Raw genomic sequence first — 21,194 nt, 5'->3', positions numbered from 1 at the left:
TCTCAGTCTCTCACTGAATGTGGTCCTGTGACTGGCCAGCATGTTATGGAGTGGGTGGGAGGTTTGGCCAGCATTGACCTTATCTTGATGAACATCCACCTCTCTCATACCACCTTAGGGCGAGCACAGCTCCATCCCCACAACGTAACTGGCCTTACAGATCAGTTTATTGAGTCCGTTGATCTTGATCAATAGTACTCTGGGCTTTCCAAGGTCTTTCAAAGTTTTTCTCTGTACTTTAGCTGCTTTTTCACTTATTTCCAGTCCAGTCCTTGTACCTGACCATTTTCAGAGGAACTGTTAGTATACATTATTGTTATTTTGTTAGCGACTTAAAAGTGACCTGTGAATCATTCAAGCTTAAAGCTACAGCTAACTCAAAGAATGAACCAGTGTTGTATCTACACATAACAGACAATTAGCAATGAAACAAATGCCATTGAATGATTTGTTATCATTTGTTACAAATTTGGCCAAAAATGCCAAAAAAACAGTTTAACAGGCATGAAATAGTATTTTTGGCCAAAAATTTGATTCTTAAAGAGCTATTAGCTGAAAACTTTGCATATCTCAGCATAGTGTGCAGTGTGTCTTTAAAAATATACTACAACTACTACTACTAATAATAATAAGAAGGTGTAGTGGACAGCTTTGTTGCAGGCTATGAGCAAAACCATCTGCAGCCTAACATGGCAAAGACTAAGAAACTGGTTGTGGGCATGAGGAGGACAGGAACACAGTGGCCCCTGCTTCCATCCATATGTATTAAAAACACCTCAATGTTCACACTGACAAAAAGTTCATTAAAAGCTCTCTACAAAAAGTACTGAAGCCTTGAGGTCCTTTTGCATCTGCCAGACGATGCTCAGGATATTTTATGGGTCTGTGGTGGCCAGTCAGTGCCATCCACTATGCTGCAGTGTGTGGAGGCAGCAATCAATAGACTGAACAAACTGATCTGCAAGGCCAATGACACTGTGTGCGCGGAACCCGATTAACTGACAAAGGTTTCAGAAAAGAGGATGCTGCCCACGTTAAAGTCAGTATTGGACAACTCTTCACACCCTCTCCATCCTGTGATGGATCGCTACAGCAGCGCATTCAGTAAAAGAGATACGGGAAATCATCGCTACCTTTGGCCATGAAAGTTTACAACTCCTTGTTATGACACCTGGACTATTTTCAAATTTATATCTTGTCTGTAGGGTACATACTAGTGTTTTCATTTTGGAATATTTCCTTTAAATTTCAGATTTCACTCCAAGTGCTGTAGTTTTACTTCTTTTTTATGTCTTGATGCATGCTCAATCATCCAGGTAAGTAAACCCTAAAAGGTTGATTCTGCTCATCTGGATGTAACATTTTCAATGGGAGGAATATTTCGTCACTCATTCAAGTGACTTCTTCAGTCTCAGCTGACTGCAGGTTTCCCCAACCTTATACCTGAAACCAGCCCACTGAATGAACTGAGGTCAGTTCCTTGATCATTAATATGCAAATTGTCATGACCACTGATCAGCAGCTACTGATCAAAACCCATTGATCAAAGACCAAATATTTTTTATGCTTTCTATCTTTCATCTTTATATTTTCAGTGAGCATCTCTAACAACATTGTCTCAGTGGATTAAAAAAAAGTATTCTGACTCCAATGACAATGATCACAAACACACCGCCTATGCAGCAAAAGCATATCTGGCCAAGAAAAAAACAAAAAACAAAAAACACACACAATGAAACAGTATCAGTCATGGCCCCCAGAGCCCAGACCTCATCATTTTTGAAGCAGTGTGGCATCATCTTGTCAGTGAAGAGAACAAAAGGCATCCAACTTCCAAAGAAGAGCTTTGGATGTCGTTCTAGAAGCCCGGAGAACTATTCCCGAAGACTACTTAAAGAAATGACGAGAAAGCCTGTCTAAGAGAACTCAGGCCGTGTTGAAGAATAAAGTTGAACACATTAAATATTCACTTTCAAACTCAGTAAAATTGTACAAACTCTTTTTTTAAAAAGTACTTTCATAGAGTATTTCCATTTGTTTGCACACATTGTAAGAAAACATTACACCTATTTTCTATGAAAATGTACAGAAATGAGGCGTGGCTCAAGACTTTTGCCCACCAGTTTACATGTTAAACACAGTAACATGGGGTGATTTTTCTGGGCAGTCCTAAAACTACTGTCAGTCTCTCTGGCTCTGTCTTGCTCTCCATGCTGTCATGAGGGATACACTTGGCTGTTCAAACTCCAGCCTCTTCAGTATGTTCAGCAGCAGCCTGGTAACCTTTGTTTCTCATTTGTCCCTGGACCTGAGCAGCAAACACTCAGTCTTAGAGCTAGGTAGGATCTGCAAATTTAGGTGACAGTGATTTTGTCAGTAGTAATTTCTACCAGACAAAACTAAAAATTGAAAGAGAAATGCACGTTTTCCCTTCACTGACCACATGCTGCACTTGCAGACAGTTAAAACTGGAGCTGAAATAGCCAAGCCGATCCAAACACTCATCCCTCCCCACTCCCCACGTGTCTCGTCTCATCCACAGTATGAAGTATCCACGGTACTCCTGCCTGATGCTGTCAGAACTGGCTCCTCCCTGCCCTTAACACTTCAACTGGAACAATCAAGGATTTACACCCCCTGCTTAACCCTGCCAAGGTCTCAAGTCGGGTAAGGCGACGGTGGTGCGGATCACTCGATGGCATCCTTTTGTGAGCAACCTCCCCCCCAACTCCTCAGTATAGCATTACCCTCTTTACATCACCACAACACTAAAATAACAACAGGGCTTTGTCTTAGTAAAGCCCTTTGTTTCAGTAGCCAAACATTTCCATGCACATCCAACACACACCCAACTTTTTGCGCACACACAGACACTGATGCAGGCATGTTTTGGATTCTACAGGCTCACCAGCTGCACATGCTCGCTATTCTTAAGTACTCAGATGCACTACCTAACATGGATTTTAAGGAGTATCTGGTATAGTCATCTGTTCAGGCAGTAATTGTATGATCCTTGAATAGGTAATGACAATTCACTGGAAATCAGGCTTTATCGAGTCTGTACCATCTTCCCCACACTGGCATTCAATAATCTGAGCAAAAACAGCAGAATCATAGCTCTCGTAGCTTTAAAAATCTTTATTAGACTGTCAAGCAAAGACCTAACAAGTGGCTATGGTAAAAACAGGCATGTGGTTATTAGTATAGAAAATGATAAGGAAAAATAATTTAATCAGTCTCAGGTGAATGTGGGGGATATGCTGTGGATAAAGCAGAAAAAGAGCACGACACTTGATGATGTTTGATGCTGTAAACTTCCCATTTTTACAGGCTGGAAAAAGACTATTTGTCAGGATCCTCCCCCTGCTCTCGAGTGAGGACAATACAGAAGCAATGGTGTCATAAAAGCTGAGTAAATAGTCCACATTTCCTTTATGTGCAGTGAGTCAGTTTCAAGTCATAGCTGGGTACACAAACTGACTTTCTACTTCTCGAATGCATTTAAATGAAGGTTCACTCCTGGTCCTTCTCCTCTCCATGAGTAATGATGTGAACCAGGTTTTTGTAGTCCAGGTTTCCAGCCACATCCGGGGGGAAGGCAGCAAACATCTGCTCCATCTTAGCAACAGAAAGGGAGACATTAACACCACTTTTATCAGATGTTATCCCCACACAGCCCATAACCCAGTGTGCATAAAAAGGGTTTTAAGATGATTCACTCAGGGGTTTTTGTTTTTTTGCATGAAAATGTGTCTGACGTGGACGCAGGTGGTCGTCATGATGACGTTCATCCTTGTATTTTTTTTTTTCCAATTCAACTCACCCACACTCACAAAACTGTTATAATGATGATAATTAGCATGGGCTGGGGGACTGCAATGTACCTCTTCAGCTGAGAATCTGTCGGCTTGTGTCGTCAGCATCTGTGTCACGCTGGAGAGGAGAAAAAAAGGTAGGGGGAAAAAAAACGCTGTAGAGATGACGAGACTTCTTTTCACAAGTGAATGAACTGTACAGGTCACAATGGTTTTTAATCATTGTGGAGCTGAGCTGTGTGAGGATGAATGACTGCAGTCAGACTGAGTCAAACTGTGAGCGGCAGCTTGCTCACTTGCAATAAATTTGCATATGCAAGCTGATGCCGCGTGACAAATGTGAGAAGCCACTTACTAGTCCTTCCTCAGGACCCCTTTACCCTCAGGGTCAAAGACTTTAAAAGCATTGAGGATGGTCTCTTCCGGATCGGCACCTGGGAACATCAAAACAGCACTGAGATACATTCGCATCAATGCTGTGTTCATGACTTAGATGTAGTTTTTACTGGCCGGCCAGTTTTTACCTTTCAGCTTCTCACCGAACATGGTGAGGAAGACGGTGAAGTTGATTGGGCCAGGAGCTTCTTTGAGCATGTCGTCGATCTCTTCTTGTTTCACATTCAGACGTCCTGCAGCACCAAAGAGTCAATGTAAACGCACGGCATGAGCGAAGATGAACACTTTGAGTGTTTCTTTGAATGGTGTCCACATACCTAAAGCAGCAAAAGTGTCCCTCAGATCGTTCTTGTCGATGAAGCCGTCTCTGTTCTGGTCCATGATGGTGAAGGCCTGAGATCAGAGCACAGGAAAAAAAAAGCATCCAGAGTCACATCAAACAGTTTTATTTTTTTGGGTTCTCTTAAATTTTTGGTAGGCCATCTTTATATATGAACACTGTTTAGTATTTATAACGCGTTACCCTCCCCCCTCCCCTTGGATTTAGTCTGGCATCCTGGGCATGCCCTGCAGTTCATCTGCAGCCTAATCACTGATGACAAAGTCTGGATGTCTGGGCACCACTGTCCCTCATACCAGCATACCGCAAGCCTTACTGCTGTCAAGCCAGCAAGCGGGCAAACAGACAGGTGCGCATACTGCCACAATGAACAATGCAAGTAGAAAGACAAAGAAAGAAAGTGGAGACCTTTCTGTGTAATGCGTTGTGCAGTTTATTTTTTAATGCAGAAATGCCTGAACCTTGGTGAGCCGACTCGCATATTAATTCACCCGTTGCGATATTTCTCGGCAGTTCTCTGCCAAACGGAAATCCGTGAAATAGAAAGTGGTTTCAGCAGCATTCACCTCTTTGAATTCCTGGATCTGGGCCTGCTCAAACATGGAGAACACATTGGAGTTGGCTCCCTCTGCTGCCCTCTTCTTGGCTTTCTTGGGGGCCTTTTTTTAGCACAAAGACAGGAGAGGTGAAGCAGAAACTACACGTTTGTTCAGATAAAACTGCATGTCAGAAGAGATGAATAAATAGGATTAAGCATCTTTGTAAGAAAAAGCAGTTTAAACAGCAAAACAGCTGCTGACAAACAATTAAATAAAAGTTATGTCATCTTTTCATCCCCCCCGCAAAAATGCTAAATATTTGTGCTTTTAAATGATATGCAGGTGAAAAACTGTTACTTATCTCATCAAAACAATTGCAGCATCCTCAAAGCCATAAGACACACCTCCCAACAAACACTGCGCACACACACACACACACACACACACACACTACACACAGTACACACAGTACACAGACTTACCATGGCTGAGCAGCTGGGAGGTCAGACCAACAATGATGCCAGTGAACAATAGGGAGGCTGTGGGTGGCCTTTTGTAGCCCTCCGCCCTCCGCTCCAGTGGATGATATTTATAAACTATGCCCTCTTTAGGAAGTGACAGGTAAATGATGCTTCATACAGCATATACAGTATCGCATGCTCACACACTCTCATACATAGCCGCTCACCCTGTGGAGTCCTGATTGGCATTCGACAAAGAGAGTGGAATAACTGGTCTAGAATATCAAGAGCAGACTGAAGGTGAAAGCACTTAATCACTTTAAACAAGACTCTATCCACAGGGCATTGTCTTGTCTGTACGAACTACTGACTGCAATTGTTGTAAGTGAATGAGAGTGCTGTATAGTAAAAACAAAAGCAAGAGTGTGATCTGTCAATCTGTTGGTCCATAGTCTTTCCATAGACAGCATTATTTATAAAAGCAAAATGAAAGGAGAACATTGGACTAGCCTACCTAACTCGACCTCTGTGACACACCGATCTTTATGATAGCCACAGGTTAATCAAAAATGCATAAGTGATATGATTAGAGGTTTGTGTGACCGATAAACTTCTGCCCGCCTCTTTTGCAGTAGCACTGACAGGCTTGTGAGCCTTTACATTCAAAAAGTATTTAAGTACTGCAGAGAAATAAGAACATACTTCTTAAGATATACAATATAAACTGTATTTACCCAGTGGGAATGAATATAAAACAAATCAATTTGAGAATTTGAAATACCCAAAAGATGTAGAACTAAAACCTGATCTGTGAAAGATTACGTCAGTGTATTAGAGCAAAGCATTTGCAGATTGAATTCACTGTCTCTTTCTAACTCTGATCTGTGTGCCAATCATTTCTTGTTCCCCATCTGATTAAACGCATGAGAGTGCCTGAAAAAGCACCAGCTCATTATGTGTTATTTACTGACCTGTCAGGTCTGTGTTAGCGCCAACCTTTCTAACATGCTTCTTCACATAATATCTTTGGCTCTGCTTACCTTGGCCAGACAAAGCAGTGCATTACAGCATTGCTCTTACATTAAATCACTTAATTTATTCTATCAAGGTAATTCAAATTGATGATATTTATGACAAAATGTCAGATTTTCAGGTTGTTTAGTGGGTTCTGGGTCCCTACAAATGGTTAACTTAATTTAATAGATAGATAGGAATTGAAAGAAGCCAGAGCATCAAGTGGCATCTTCAGTCTTCTTCACACTGTTGAGATTCATCACAGGGATTGCGGTACTAAGCTCATGGATGTCAACAGCTCTAGGTGAGACATACTGCGTGAGACACTGAACACGTCCTTACAATGTGTCTCTCAGCACCATTAACAAATCATCCCCCATCACTCGGGGCTCCCAGGTCAAGAAAAGTGACAGCGCGTGAAAATGAGCTGAATGAGCCGAGGTTGGGAGGTGAGTGGTCTAAATAAACTTAAAGCCTCCTCGCACTCGATCGTCTTACTGCTAAATAAATTGCGATGGACGAACCAGCAGCAGATGCCGTCTGTGTTGTCTCGCAGCGTGTACAGCGTGCATGCAGAGGACACAATTAGACGAGTTATTGTTAACCCAGGACGCAGATGCTATTGTTAAAAAAAAAAAAAAAAAGGCTTCTTCTTCAGTTCCTCTCAGATCAAGCAGCCGCTGCAGCTACTGTGACTGGAATGGCAGGCTGAGCGCTGGGATCAGACACCTATAAATAGACGAAACCTTCTCCAACACAATGGATGTGGACAAATGGCCGTGTCACTGGCCGTCTTGAAACAGAGAGGGTAAATGCTTCAGAGGTGACTGTTTTATGATGCTTATCCACTCAGAGATAAGTTTAAATGTCTTTGTAAAGAGACACACAAGCACAACAGAAGGAGGCACAATCGAAGTGAAATGCAATGATTATAATATTTAATACTCTGTGACAAAATCTCTACAGGGAACGCTAATTAAACATTTGTTAGCAGACATCAATATCATATCCAGCGTTACAGCATTATGATTAAAGATCATGTGAATGAGAATACAAATTTAAAAGAATCTAAAAATAAAATCAAATACGATGGATAACCCTTTTGTACAGAGTCCTATAGAGAGAAGAAGACATGTGCAATTTAAAGCATTTGGTGCTTTGTTTTTGTTGTTGTTGAACATTGAGACCAACGAATCGGCTGTATTGGCTTTAAAATACATTCAGGAAGATTTTAACCATCTTAAAAATAATCATAGGGGACTTAAAGGCGAAGAAATCCTCCTAGTGAGCGCCTAACTGTTGACAGGCAAACTGGGCAAGTTAAAGTTTGGCATCTCGTTTGTTTACATTCAAAAAATACTGCTAAAATCCACAAAATATTCTATTTCTATACATCAGATCATGATGTACAGAAATGCATCCATCTTAGCCACGTGAACCGAATGAGCGTGGATGGACTTTAGCATTTGTTGTGATTGGACTGGATGTTTTAACTTGCCAAGAATTCCTTAAAGAAAGAAAAAAAAAAGTTATATAATATAGTTGTGTGAATTTACTGTGCAAATACATGAGAGTTTAAAGATAGAAAGTGTTATTCACGTGCTTTGTTTTTAAAAATGTAGATTAAAAATATAACCCAAATGAGGCAGAAGCAGAAGACAACACCCCGTTTCATTTTCGAGATATATATATATATCCATGCCATTAACGGATCAGGGAAAAGAAAAACAAAACAAAAAGATTTTTTCTTCATCTTCACTTTAAACAATTTTGGGTTATATACAACAGCAGGGGACATTGTACAAAAAGAAATGCTCAAGTACTATGTTTTAAGCTTCAAACATGATCTTTTTTCCCTCCCGTCGTTTAGGTCAGCACTGAGGTTTTGCCTTTGACAGATGGAAGTGCATACACAAGTTTGTTTGAGATACAATCACTCACTTGATAAAGAACGTTTGGACATTAAAAGAATACTCATCGGACATTCAAGAGGACACACTGTCACTTTTTTTTTTCCTTTAACAAAAATAGACACGGCTTATCCAGCCTTGAAATTCCTTCTTAATATATATAAAATTATGTCTCGTCTATTTACAGTCAGATAGCGTTCTGAAGATTTAGAAAGGTCCTGCTCCATTGCTGCTGGGGATTGTGGGTAGTGCAGTTTTAGTGTGTGGTTCTACAGAGTGTAGTTTTTGGGAGGGATTATATATTAATTAATTTTGATTCAGTTTATTCATGCTTCAGCCGAGTCCGGTCAGCATTATTGACCAAGGACCGAGCTGAAAATGATTGTAATTAGCCAATAACGATTGTGTGTTAACATGTGAGCACAGGGCTGGAGCCAGAAGTGATACTCAGTGTCACAACAGGTGATCTGCTACACATTTGCCCTGATCTGTAGCTGCTGTAGACAGCACATGTGGAAATGAGCCACATGTGTTAATGGCATTTTGAATAAAATGACTAAATATATAGGCATCACTTGCTATGGCTGTGCTTATCCATTGTAGTTAATGCTGCTAGAGTTAAATGAAGCAAGCCAAACCCAGTAGTCTTAACTTGAGAACTCATCTCAGATTTTCTTTGTGGAAGAAGAAATTATATATAATTACTAATCCCTACTCGGAGTAGAGAACACATGCTCCAATGCATCGCAAAAAACCCTGCTCAGGTGGTTAATATGGCATTTTGTTGACCTTTATTTAAAACTATAACCTGATACTAATGACATCTCTTTATTTATCTGGTGCTCGCTACGTTCTGACAGCTACAGTTGTTTTCCTCCATGGGTTTTTCACTTTGGATATCGGGCAAAACAGATGTGTGGCAGTGTTTCATCATGAGTTGGTAACATTCTCACTGGTTCTCCGCTACATCTTCTCTCTTTTCAAACATGAACTTCTTCTTCCACAGCGGACACGAGGGTCTTTTGTCCTTCAAACAGATGACTGATCCCACACCTGTAGGGTAAAACCAACAACATGAAGTCAGGTTAATACACAGATTTTGAGTCAAAATGTACACTAACACAAGAGTTAGACTAAGGGTCCACAGCCTTGAAAGCTGGTCTTTCCATGTTAAGTACACCTGTAGTGTCATGAAAATCCACAGTATAAGCCAAAACTAAACAACTGTAAAAGACCACATGAACACTGCAAGACTATAAAGTCTGGGGAGAAATTTATACTCCTTAAAGGTCTGTAACAGTCCATCCTATAGTCATAGTATTTCACTCAAAACAAGATATCACAACCCACTACTGTCATAAAAGCAGCATAAGTGCATCACGAACCACTGAATCAACCGCCTGGATGGAAACGCCGAAGTTTTGTACTGAACCTTTTACCATACTCCAACAGTTTCCAATGTATGTCAATAAAACACAAAAATATTCAGCTAATTGCTAACAGTTACACATTAAGTTAATGTAATGCAGAATTTCTTGACAAACCTTGTTAACAGAGTTTATGGGTGTGCGTCCGGAGCCAGTATGAAGCCTTTGACGCTCTTCAAAACGTCCAGGGGATCTCTCCCTACGAACATCCATCATCCTGCCAGGGGAGCGGTCCATGCGAGGGTCGGCCATGGCCCTGCCTGGTGATCGCTCCAACCGGGGGTCTGCCATGGCTCGACCAGGCGAGCCCACTATCCGGCTTTCCAGCATTCTGCCAGGAGACTTCTCTCTCTCCAGTGGACGGCTTGGGGACTTGTCCCGCCGAAACTCTGTGCGAGCCTCTCTGTAACGGTGTGGTGTGCCTGGGTCTCCATGGACCAGAGGATTGGCTGCCAGCCTTTTAGAGATGTGCTCATTGTAGGAAGGAGGACCACGCTTGTTGGGACTGTCGGGAGGAACCAAGGTTAAAATAAAGAAGAAAAAAAAAAAAGGGAAAAAAGGAGCATTGGGCAAATGTTGGGCAATGTTTTTATTTGTCTCAGTTCTTGGACTTAGTTTGGCACTGTGGGACTCTGGTCACTCAGCAGATTTGGTGAGATTGATGGACTTGCAATTAAGCTGATTTAATAAGCTAATATATAAATACACAGCACTGCTATTTGTAATCAGAACAGACTGATCATATAAATTCAATTTGGTTTCCTAAATAAGAGTGGATTCTGTCACTGACAACAATTACTGTAGAACAAAGCTTTGACTTGCAAAGCACAGTCAGTAAGCGTCACGATGAGTAACAGACCAGTCATAAAAGGGAAGATGTCAGTCTTTATTCAAAAATTTCCTTTCTACATTTGACACAGAACTTTAAAAAGTAATTTAGGTAAAATAAAGAATGATGACGGCAACATTTTTTAAAATCTGCTACAGATAAAAAATGAACTCTTCTTCCTGCAAAAGACAAAATGATGGCATTACTCTCCTGTTTTTTTTTTTTTGTTTTTTTTTTTAACTAGTTCAAACATTTAAGCCAAACTTACGACCTATAGATGCCAACCTGTGCCCCTCAGTGCCAGCTAGGCCCAGTGACTCATTAACACCAGTGTACACAGAACAGAAGGATGGAGCGTGCTTAGAAATCTCCCTCTATGTACATCTCTGACCTACAAACCAGTTTCCAAATATTTGGGATGCTATGTATAAAGGTGACTGGCAGATGGTATTTAATGCTATTTGTGTGTCATTACCTGCGTCCAGAGCCATTACGCTGCAGATCTCCACCGTCTTGGCTTTGGACAAGGTTGCCCTTGCAGCAAATGACCCGAAGTTTGTTCTGATAGGATGAAGCCAGGTATATGGCTCCAGAGGAAATGGCGGGGCCAAGGTAGCGTGGGTTAGGGATATCCAGATGTGCGTATGAGTGAGGACTGGAAAAAGAGAAGAAAAATCAGCCATGGCAGAATTCGAAGTTGGAAAATAAAAAGAACTTGATAAACAATTTAAAAAAGCTGAGAACAATCTTACCCAAGAGCCGCATGTCCCTGAATCTCAATGACGTCCAGAGAGTTGAAGTAGGTCACAAATAGGTAAGGCTCTCTATAGGCTGAAATACAGAAATACAACTTGTTATTTTAAAAAACCTAAAAATCCTTAAATCACGAAAACTATTTTTGGGCTTTTTGGCCTTTATTTGAGAGAACAGTGAAGACCAGACAGGAAAGCAGGGAGAGAGTGAAGACGTGCAGCAAAAGGCCCAGAGTCAGACTCAAACCCAGGCCACTGCATTGCAGGATATGGTCACCTGCTCCACCCGGTGCCCAAAGAAACTACGCTTCTAGTAAACATGCAGATTTACACTTACCAAATGAGAGAGGCAGACGGCTCCATTTGATGTCCTCACTTCTACTTCTGCGGCCATATGCATCCACAAACACACCAAACTCTGCAAAAAATAAATACATAAACAAAATGAGTTATTTAAATTTAGCATAGAATATGTAACCAAAAAAGAAAACAATGACTTTAGAAATGCTTAGAGATCGCTTGTCAAATACAGATTCTAAGACAAACTGTTCCACAACTTTGTTTATCCACTAGTTTGGGGGTGTGTATACACATTCAACTGAGAGGGTTTGCCAGCAGAAGTAACTGTCTAACCATGGAAACAGAGCAGGTATTCATCCTTCTGTGGAGCCGTGGTGACCTGGATGATAGAGATGGGGAAGCTGTGGGAGGAAGCCGCGAAGACAGCTGACGCTAGCGTCACATCGTTTTTATCCAAGAACTCTGCAGAGAGAAATCATTAGTATCATTCAGCTTGTTCAGGTGTGAATGTTGGAACCCAACAGAGACAGAAACACCCTTGAGTGGACTTTGTTGGAGCACCATCTGGTTGTAAAGAAATAATACTAAAGAAACAATAATGCTGCATTTGACAGACCTTCCAGTACATACTGCTTCATCTCAATCTCATAGAACTTGTTGGTGCCGATAATGATACTGTAGCCAGTGAAGTGAATACAGCTGCAAGGCTCTGATGTCTCAATCTCCTGCAAACACACACACAAAAAAATTTTTATTTTTATTTATTTATTTTTTTTTTTAAAACCTCATTATTTCTAGAAGAAAAACAGAGCATCTATATTTCCTAGAAAAAAAAAAGTCCATTGTTCACAATAAAGGTCTCGTCACTGTAAGCGGTTCACTTTTAATGCTCATTCACCTTTCTGATGCAGAACTTGTTGAGGCCTTGATTATGCCGCAGGATTGTAATCTTATTGGGCATTGCAGCACAAATACAGAGCCCATTATCAATCTGTAAAGAAAGAACAATTCTGCAATCAGGCAGCACACAACACGATGCCATTACTGTGATGTTCAGCTCCTTAACTCAGACCCAATAACAGTCCACAAGGACTCTGCTCCCTGCAAGTTACAACATGACTCACCTTTCCAGAGGAGAAGAGATGGCATCCTTTGACTGTCTCAAAGATGAAGGGGTTGAGGTCAGGCTGAGCTGGGAGATGGGACTGTGACAAAGACTGTTTCACCTTCTTGATCTCTACCAGGCACAGTGCCCTCTCCTCCCCTGAATGACACATCAAACATGCCAAGTGTGAGATGATGCGCATCATCTTCTCTTTACTTCACTTTCGTTCGCTGTTACTTCAAAGCACACATTATGGCTTCTAAAAGATAACCATAATGTGATGTAATGTGTTACAATAAATGCACACTATCCAGAAGCATTATGTTACAGCTGAAACAGTGTACGAGGAAAACATAAATCTGATAATATCATAAAATAACTTCAATATAATGGCCTCCATTAACTGACCAGTGATCATCAGCAGCTTATCAAGCTCCTTCAGGATCTGGATCTGGAAGACGGAGGTCAGGCCCGGGATGTGAGTCAAAGAGTTCTTTATCACATTCAGAGCATACAAACCCTCCTCAGAACCAACCAAGACAATCTGCAAGAAAGGACGAGATCACCAGAGCTTTAAAAAAACAAAAAGAAAGAAAGAAACATCCAGCATGGTGATGTCTAACTAGAAAGCTGACCAATTAGGTTTTTAACTCTGTTTACATGTTTGTTTTTATACCTGGTCAGTGAGAGGCAGAGTGCAGTTGATGTCCAAACGGTCGTCACCCTCCAGCTTCAGCAGAGAATTGCCCAGAAGTTTCTATGGAGAGAGAGAGAGAGAAAGGGAGAGAATGGAGCAGGGGAAGGAGGCGGATTAAGACTTCCTGCAAATCGGGAGCTTTAGCAAGACAAGCTAACACAGCAGGGATGCCAGCCGGAAAGCTGCCACAAAATAACCACAGCAACATAACATTAAAGATGTGTCATAATTTGGTGTCTAAATGAGCTAACAGTAAAAGATAGTGAGAAAGACAGGGAGAGAAAGAGAGAGCCTTGCAAAGTCTTTCCTGTTGAGACTGAAGCTCACTTGCAATGCTAACAACAGAACAACTACAGAGCAAGAAATACATTTTATGTTGTTTAAAACAGACAAGCACAAATGAGCTATGTCTGACCATTAATAAATGATATTTTTAATTTGAGGACACACTGCCTTTTGTTGACAAATGGTCAGAATAAAACCCTCCAAGTTTATACATTTCATGACTGTAATGGGTTCTGTGGAGAGTGGCTCTTTGTTTCCACTTTATACATTAAAATCAATGATGAAGCACAAGCTCAGCAAATATCACAGTGCCATTTTTCCAGTAATGTTGGCCTTGAGGCTTTATCACTGAACATTAGTGCCTGACCTCAGTAATGTTCTTATGGTTTAGTGGGAAGAAAACTCCTCAACTATCTTAGCGTTAGATCTGCAGTTACATAGCCTTTTCGAAAAAGCTGATACAGTTCAACAACTTACAGCCAGTCTCTAAAACCAGATGAGAGGCTGTGTAAAATACACATAAATGAGAATGGAATGATTTGGAAATCATTTAGACCCTTCATCTAATTTAGAATATTAGAAAGATAACATATCAAAGTATGGAACAGAAATGCTGTCTGTGGGGGGGGGGGGGGGTATTTTGAATTTGATGCCAGCAAAAAAGTCTGAAATAGTTGTTGATTGTTAGCAAGAAGGAAAACCCCACACACTCAACAATATTTAAATAATCCAAAACAGCTCAATAACATAAGAATTAATGATAATAATGATGATAATAATAATAATAATAATAATGATAATAATAATAATAATAATAATAATAATAAGCAAAACAGGTGAGGAAAAAAATCCCTTTAGATACAGGAAAAAAAGGTGCTGCATATGGGTTAAAGAACAGAAGGGAGAAAAGCTGCTGGCATTAATTTAAAAAAAAATATGTTCACAAAAGCAATAACAGAGTCAACGAAAATTTCACAGATTATGCATTTCATATGTTATCTTTGAAGTATTTAAATAAATATGGGGTTAAATGATAAGCAAAGCATTGTCATTGGTCTTATTTACATTTTACACCCTGCACTATCCTTACTGTATGCTGTACATACAGTAAGGATACGATGTAATCAAGCTGCCGCAAGCTGCATGTTCAACTTTCCATATTTAGTAAGTGATACAACTGAAAAACACAGCAATGCAACTTTTTGAGAATACTGAAATACACTTGTGGAACCATTTGACTTCCTACTTCACTTTTAATTTAAGGGTCATTTTGCAGAGAACATGGAAGAAAATATTTCTTCAGTTTCTTCTAAAACTGCAAGAAACACAGAAGCGCCAACAGCCTATAGCTGCACACTGAAGTTAAATTGCTCAAGGTCTGTTTGTGTGACGTCATATTTCTGAGAAGGGGGGCTTAAGCAGTGCATGGGCTTTGCAGAATCATGCATGACATAGCATAGGACACCAAATAAATGGTGCACAGCAGTCTATTCACATCCATGCACTACATATGTTTCTGTGTGAATACACACACCATATTCAGGAACTGATTCAAGGACTGTACTTATAGTGCATCAGTGTCATATGTATGTACAGCTACTGCATGCTCAGTCGATCGGTCGACTGAAGCTCAAGCATTCGTGCAGCTACTTACTGTACCTGAACCAGAGGGGACAGGTTCTTCTGTCTTTTAGAAACACCTGCCTATAATATGATTCACACAACCGAGTTGAATGGAGATACACACACACACACACAGTATAGTTATATAAAGAAAAAAGACAATGACAACAAATAAACACAAGACGTGGATGTTGAGAACATGCAGAGAGAGAAAGAAGAGGGAGGGGGAGAAGAAGTAGTGAAGGCACTGGCTGATGTTTAATGGAGGTACTCAATATTTTACCCAATTTTCACACAAAATGACACAACCAGCTTTGTATTAATTTGCTCATTCATATGGGCCTAACAACAAAGCTTGTGCTGTGTAAAGGAGGCAATGGCTTTTTGCAACACCCCAAATACAGTAAGCCTAAATTATGAACGCTATCAAGCCTGACACAAGGACATTCATAGGTATGTAATATGCAGGCATGATACTTACAGCATCAGAATCCACTTTCTCTCTAGATCCACGACTACCACCCACAACAGACTCCAGTACTGCCACCCAGCGCTGCTTGTCAGGAAAGCTAGGAGCCATGAAGTAGAGGGACTGGCCAGGCCAACATGTGGTGTGCGGATGCGATTCCAGCTTCAACACATACGGGATGTCTACGCACAGACATAAAAAAAATGCATCAGTTTGTTCCTCTGCTAGCAGCTTAATTTCACAGCTGAGCAGAAGCGTCAACATTTTTGCTGTATTTTGTGTTTAAACATTTTAGACAGGAGAGGTAAATCCAAATCAAAATTTGGAGAGAGGATGATACACTTAATATCCTACAACAGATTGAGTACACTGGGATTAACTAGTATTGATCCAGTACCAGACTTGGCAGTGTTGATGAGCTCAGAGGCTCCAACAGCTCCATGGACAGTCACCTCTCCATCAGGCAGACAGAGCTCAAACTCTTCCTCAGCCTTTACAGAGTCTACAAAGAAGGGAAGAGAAAAACAGAGGATTCTCCAATTTGACCTACATGGTAACATTCACTATACAGTTGAATTATGAGCAAAAACAAAGACAGAATCAGTCATCTTGAAAAATAATAAAATAAATAAAAAGAATTTAATGAAGTACTGACCTTCTCTGGGCTCAGTATCATAGATGGACACTTTGGTTCCATCAAGAACCACATATTTCCTCTCCCAGCCTTGTTGCCCACGCTTGCCATTTCTAAAGGAGTAAATATACAAATAGGCAAACTATATTCAATGCAGTGTACATAACATACTGCATACATTCAGGATGGCAGTAAGGACTTAAATAGTTACCTAGGCTGCTTCATCCATCCTTCCAAGCGAACATGCCCACTGGCTTCTTTAACCTGCAGTGCAGGTGAGTTTGCCTTTTCTCGGCACAGGGCTTCTGAAAAGTGAGTGGCATACTCAGCTGGCAGACCACAGGTGGCCGGAAGACACGGCGAGCATTTGGGATGGCAAATAGTGTGGCACTCTACAATGAGACAAAGAGAAGGATGAAAAATCTGATTGGATTTAGTGAAAAGTTCTTTACCATGCTGAATCTTGTCAATAAAGAAGGCAAGAATACAGAATGGTAGGGATCATCACATAAAAAAATATCCAAATTCTATCTATCAACATTTCATTTGTACAGCTGTACATATAAAACATGGAAGGGTACTGTTCTAAAATGCTGATTTGGGAACACATCCAACTTATTTTCTAAGACTCACAACACTTGGAAGGCAAGACTGATTCCACCATGTGATGGCGATGCTATAATAACTATTTCCAGTATTTTTGTTAAAGCTGGCCAGTAATGTATCTTCTGAAATATTTTCACATTCAGTCTGCCCAGCTACAGCACAGGATACAGACCTAGACAAGTGGCAGCTTGCCGTCCAAAATGCACAGTGTCCAGGCAGACGGCACACTTGGCAGCCCTCATGTTGAGGCCCACGGTGAAACGATGAGGGATGTTGTGATGCATTCTTTCTTTCACACGATGACCAAACTCTATAAAGCAGTACAAGTAGGCAGTGTAAGGAGTTAGTGAAAATAGGCATAGTCACTTACAGTCTTAATTACTTAAGAGTCAGCAACAGTTAAATGAGATCCAGCTCTTTAAAGCAGTATGAGGCAATCCAAATAATGATTTTTTTCAATGCAGATATTGCATATAAATGAAAGCTCAAGTACCAAAGTAGTTGACTGGAATCAGATTGTGCATGCCAGTGTGCATGGGATGTATTAAAATGTTTCCAGGTGAAAAGGTACCTATCCTACCATATGCTATCTAAATCATGACTCCAGAAATGAGGGGGGGGGGGGGGGGGGGGGGGACTTGACTCCTAAAAAAGCCTTTGGTCAAGCTACAGTTAGCCAGTGGACAAGAAGACAGATGTATAATACAGCAATGAGCATGTGGGTGCACAATTTACCACGAGCAGCAGATGAGCACATGTGTGAAGAGACACTGTAGTGGCTGCTAACTTACTTTCAAACGTGACCCTCCTCTTTTCTGTGAGGAGCAACAGGAAAAAGAAAGAAAGGAGAGGAATCTAACAATAGCTAAGTGAAACCAAAAGAACATGGACAGTAAGGAGCTTGAAACACAAAGCAAGTCCAACTTAACCACTCTTATGGATTTGGGCAAATCATTGTTTTAGGCCGGTCTGTAAATACAGACTAAAATAGGGTATAGCAACATTCCCTAAGTACTCCCTAAGCACCTTCTGTATCATAAAAATCACTGTATTAATGGACTCATCAATAATTTGGAAAATACAAATATAGTTATTTCAGGTTTTTCCTAAAGAAGTTTATTAGGAGACTGTTTCTTTATACCTTTGGATGTGATCTATTGAGCAAGCTACACAGCTATGACAGAGTATTCAGCAAATGTTCAGTTTCCATGGTGATCAACAGCATAAAAAGATATAATTTTGCTTTGTGATGGTGGAAACCCTGGACTAAAACCAATGATACCTGCCCAATCCACTGTTGCTTTGCTTTGTGAGACAGACACGAGCAGGATTACAAAGTCAGCTGGATAAATGTCGTGAATGAAACCTAAAACAATGATTTTTGTTGCTTTGTGTCAGCCCATGTTCCTGTTTGGAGCGAGTTCTAGTCTTAACATGTTCTGAGAACAGTTATCCAACTTTATTTCACTTCATAATCCTGCTTTGTGAAACTGGTCACACATTTAAAAAACAAAACAAAACACAACGTAAACAAGACAAGTGATTGGGGAGTCCATTTATTAGCATAAGGTGGAATGCTCCTGTAAGAAAACTGTACAGCCTCAATTTGGGAATCTGAGGTTCAAATTTGGCTGCATTTAGATGAGCTGTATATTTGTTTATGGTCTGTGTGTGAATGACTAACCTTCAGGTGTAGATGTCTCCTTGCAGCGGGTGGAGGGGTTAAGCAGGCTGCTGGGGTTGGGCTGATGTTCTGGGGATTTGACAATGGCTGACATGAGGATTTGATGTCGAGCCTGGGCTGGTGTGGAAGGGGCTACATGGTCCTTGAAATGAGCCGCTTTGGGAGTTTGGGAGGAAAAGGAATTATAAGAACACTGTTTGCAAAGACTGAAGGGCTTACTAGAGGGTAGATGTATTTATTTGAACTTTTGTCCTTTTCTGGGATGATCACAATCCAGTGTTGTCTACATAAAATATTCTGACAGATTTTTAGTCTTGCTACATGGCACTTCAGTAATCACCACACAAACAAAAACTATAAAGACTAAAAACACTCAAGATTTCCGTCCTTACCCTCTTCTCTGAGGGACCGCAGCTCTATCCTCATCTTCTGCAGAGCCTCCTCCAGCTCTGCACACCTTGAGCGCTCCTTCTCCAAAGCTAGTTTCATGTCACTGTACTGCAATGGAACTGCTGGCTGGGCCTGTGGAGCTAATGCCCCATTAGTTGTGGTGCCTACATCTTCCCGCCGCCGCCCAAATATACCCTGCTCAGAGAGGAAACAGTACTCAGTTGGCTTTACCTTGAAGCTGATTATTAATGTAACATGGTTTGTACATAGATTTTGTAAATATTTTCCCACACCTTCTTTTTTTTAGTGGGTTGGTCCATTTTGGCCTGGAGGAAGTCAATGAGTTTAGTCTGCTGGGAGATTGTCCCCTCCATCTTCACCTTCTCATGGGAATATACCGCCTGTAGGCAGGAAAACAAAAGCTCAGAGAAGGAAATACTTCTGAAGACAGCTATGAGAAGAATTTCCACTGGGATTGCATGACTTAAGATTACTTTATCCTTCTTATGCACCGGTATCAGTGGCACTATTTTAATATCCAGCTGGGACTCCTCCTCCCCAGAGACCACAGTATTTTATCTTACTGCAGAGGTTTGCACTGAGCACCTGTATATTCTCCAGCTGGTACTCCAGATCGGTCCTCTCTGTCTTGAGCATGTCGGTTTGGTCCAGAGCATCCTGCAGGCCCTGGGTCAAACGGAAAATGTGGCTCTTCTGGAGGTCCATCTGCTGCTGCAGTTTTGCTTGCTGCATGAACACCAGCACACAAATCTTTTTGGTACAGTTTGCTAACAGCAGCAATAGAGCAATAGTTACAATAAGTAACAACAAGAAACCCAAGTTTCTTAAATATATGTGTAGAAATATCATGCAGGTTAATTGACTTTCACTTCCTACCTCTTCCATCAGCCTTTGTTTCAGTTCTCTCTCAGTCTCCAGCTTCTGCTGTAAGCTACGGGCATTCATCTCCAGCATGGCATGTTTCTTCTCCAGATCATTGAGCTGTGAGAACATGTGAGTGCCTGTTAACCTCTAATTCATCCCAGCTACAAGTCAAACCATATTTTTGAAAGATTGAAGCTGGGGTTAAAGTTAGTTCATGGATAACAGACTCACAGTATCAGATAGACTTTCAGCCTTTAGTCTTTGCTCCTTCAAAGCCTGTTGTAAGGCCAAGATCTCAGCCTTATGCTCTTTGACTGCCAGCTCTACTGCCTGGCGAGACTCAGTGCTGCGCTGGTCTGCACGCAGCCTTTGAACACAACAATAAAGTGTTATGACTGTAATAAACTAATTTATAAATAGAAATGACATACAATGACCACTTTCTATGTAATAAGCGCAAGTATAAATTTAAGAATGTCACCTATTCTGCTTCTCATTGTCCAGCAGTCTTTGCATGTCCCTGGAGCGTCTCTCAGCTTGGCTTTTTTCATCTTCCAGAGCTGCTCTCCAAGCCTCCCACTGCCTCTCCTTCTCCAGCAACTCATCGTTTAGGGACTCCAGCTCCACCACCTGCTCCTCCAACATGCTGCATGTGGTCTTCAGTGTCTCAATGTTCTGAGAGCATAAATGAAATAACAGACTGAAGAGAACATCTTTCTCAGCGTTTGGCAATACCACGTGATTGTTGTCTCTATTCAATGATCTATGATGCATCATAATAGGTTCTCTGGCCTTGAATATTTCAGACAAAAAATACAAATAAATTGTGTTTTAAAAAAAGTAAATTAAATTCAAAAAGGATTATAAATTGTTGCTTTTTTAATCTGCTGGCAATATTTGAGCAATTAATAATGAATCTTTCGACTCCATCTACTAACCTGTGGTAAGCATCTAATCTTTTAATTTAGGTTTAGACTGTTTCAGAGATACACTCCTTCCTATTCAGCTGCTGGTATGAGATGGTCTCAGCACC

At 40.9% G+C, this 21,194-nt stretch overlaps 2 protein-coding genes across 6 annotated transcripts in view; both read right to left on the bottom strand.

The window, feature by feature from the left end:
- Positions 1-3,123: 3,123 nt before the first annotated feature.
- Positions 3,124-5,629, bottom strand: myl2a (myosin, light chain 2a, regulatory, cardiac, slow). Its single transcript, XM_085273483.1, has 7 exons — positions 5,573-5,629; positions 5,118-5,210; positions 4,529-4,604; positions 4,340-4,444; positions 4,171-4,249; positions 3,885-3,933; positions 3,124-3,618 (listed from the first exon to the last, which is right to left on the bottom strand). Exons 1-7 carry the CDS (start codon positions 5,573-5,575, stop codon positions 3,514-3,516), a joined length of 510 nt encoding a protein of 169 aa, XP_085129609.1. The 5' UTR covers positions 5,576-5,629; the 3' UTR covers positions 3,124-3,513.
- A 1,852-nt stretch (positions 5,630-7,481) lies between these two features.
- The window catches only part of cita (citron rho-interacting serine/threonine kinase a), a 38,948-nt gene continuing 25,235 nt past the window's right edge, over positions 7,482-21,194 (bottom strand). For 2 of the 5 annotated variants that reach the window (XM_085273479.1, XM_085273482.1), the window contains exons 26-49: positions 20,643-20,836; positions 20,393-20,528; positions 20,174-20,278; positions 19,883-20,023; positions 19,570-19,677; positions 19,279-19,471; positions 18,887-19,042; positions 17,994-18,017; positions 17,375-17,512; positions 16,808-16,988; positions 16,618-16,709; positions 16,360-16,464; positions 15,975-16,144; positions 13,565-13,645; positions 13,297-13,432; positions 12,908-13,047; positions 12,682-12,774; positions 12,400-12,508; positions 12,117-12,245; positions 11,821-11,901; positions 11,484-11,562; positions 11,207-11,386; positions 10,020-10,407; positions 7,482-9,528 (exon numbers count right to left, since the gene is read on the bottom strand). In XM_085273479.1, the coding sequence (XP_085129605.1) occupies positions 9,505-9,528; positions 10,020-10,407; positions 11,207-11,386; positions 11,484-11,562; positions 11,821-11,901; positions 12,117-12,245; positions 12,400-12,508; positions 12,682-12,774; positions 12,908-13,047; positions 13,297-13,432; positions 13,565-13,645; positions 15,975-16,144; positions 16,360-16,464; positions 16,618-16,709; positions 16,808-16,988; positions 17,375-17,512; positions 17,994-18,017; positions 18,887-19,042; positions 19,279-19,471; positions 19,570-19,677; positions 19,883-20,023; positions 20,174-20,278; positions 20,393-20,528; positions 20,643-20,836 (3,183 nt within the window). In that variant the 3' untranslated portion in view covers positions 7,482-9,504. Of the gene's footprint in view, positions 9,529-10,019; positions 10,408-11,206; positions 11,387-11,483; positions 11,563-11,820; positions 11,902-12,116; positions 12,246-12,399; positions 12,509-12,681; positions 12,775-12,907; positions 13,048-13,296; positions 13,433-13,564; positions 13,646-15,529; positions 15,575-15,974; positions 16,145-16,359; positions 16,465-16,617; positions 16,710-16,807; positions 16,989-17,374; positions 17,513-17,993; positions 18,018-18,886; positions 19,043-19,278; positions 19,472-19,569; positions 19,678-19,882; positions 20,024-20,173; positions 20,279-20,392; positions 20,529-20,642; positions 20,837-21,194 lie in introns of all 5 variants that reach the window. The other 3 variants (XM_085273480.1, XM_085273481.1, XM_085273478.1) reach the window with 2 other exon arrangements.

This window comes from Mchenga conophoros, linkage group LG5 (assembly GCF_057382185.1).
Source record: "Mchenga conophoros isolate Kocher_MC1m ecotype Shallow Benthic linkage group LG5, M_conophoros_male_GT1.1, whole genome shotgun sequence".
NCBI classification, from domain to species: domain Eukaryota; kingdom Metazoa; phylum Chordata; class Actinopteri; order Cichliformes; family Cichlidae; genus Mchenga; species Mchenga conophoros.
The sequence above is the reverse complement of the archived record's forward strand: the minus strand, read 5'-3'. Positions and strand labels throughout refer to the sequence as shown.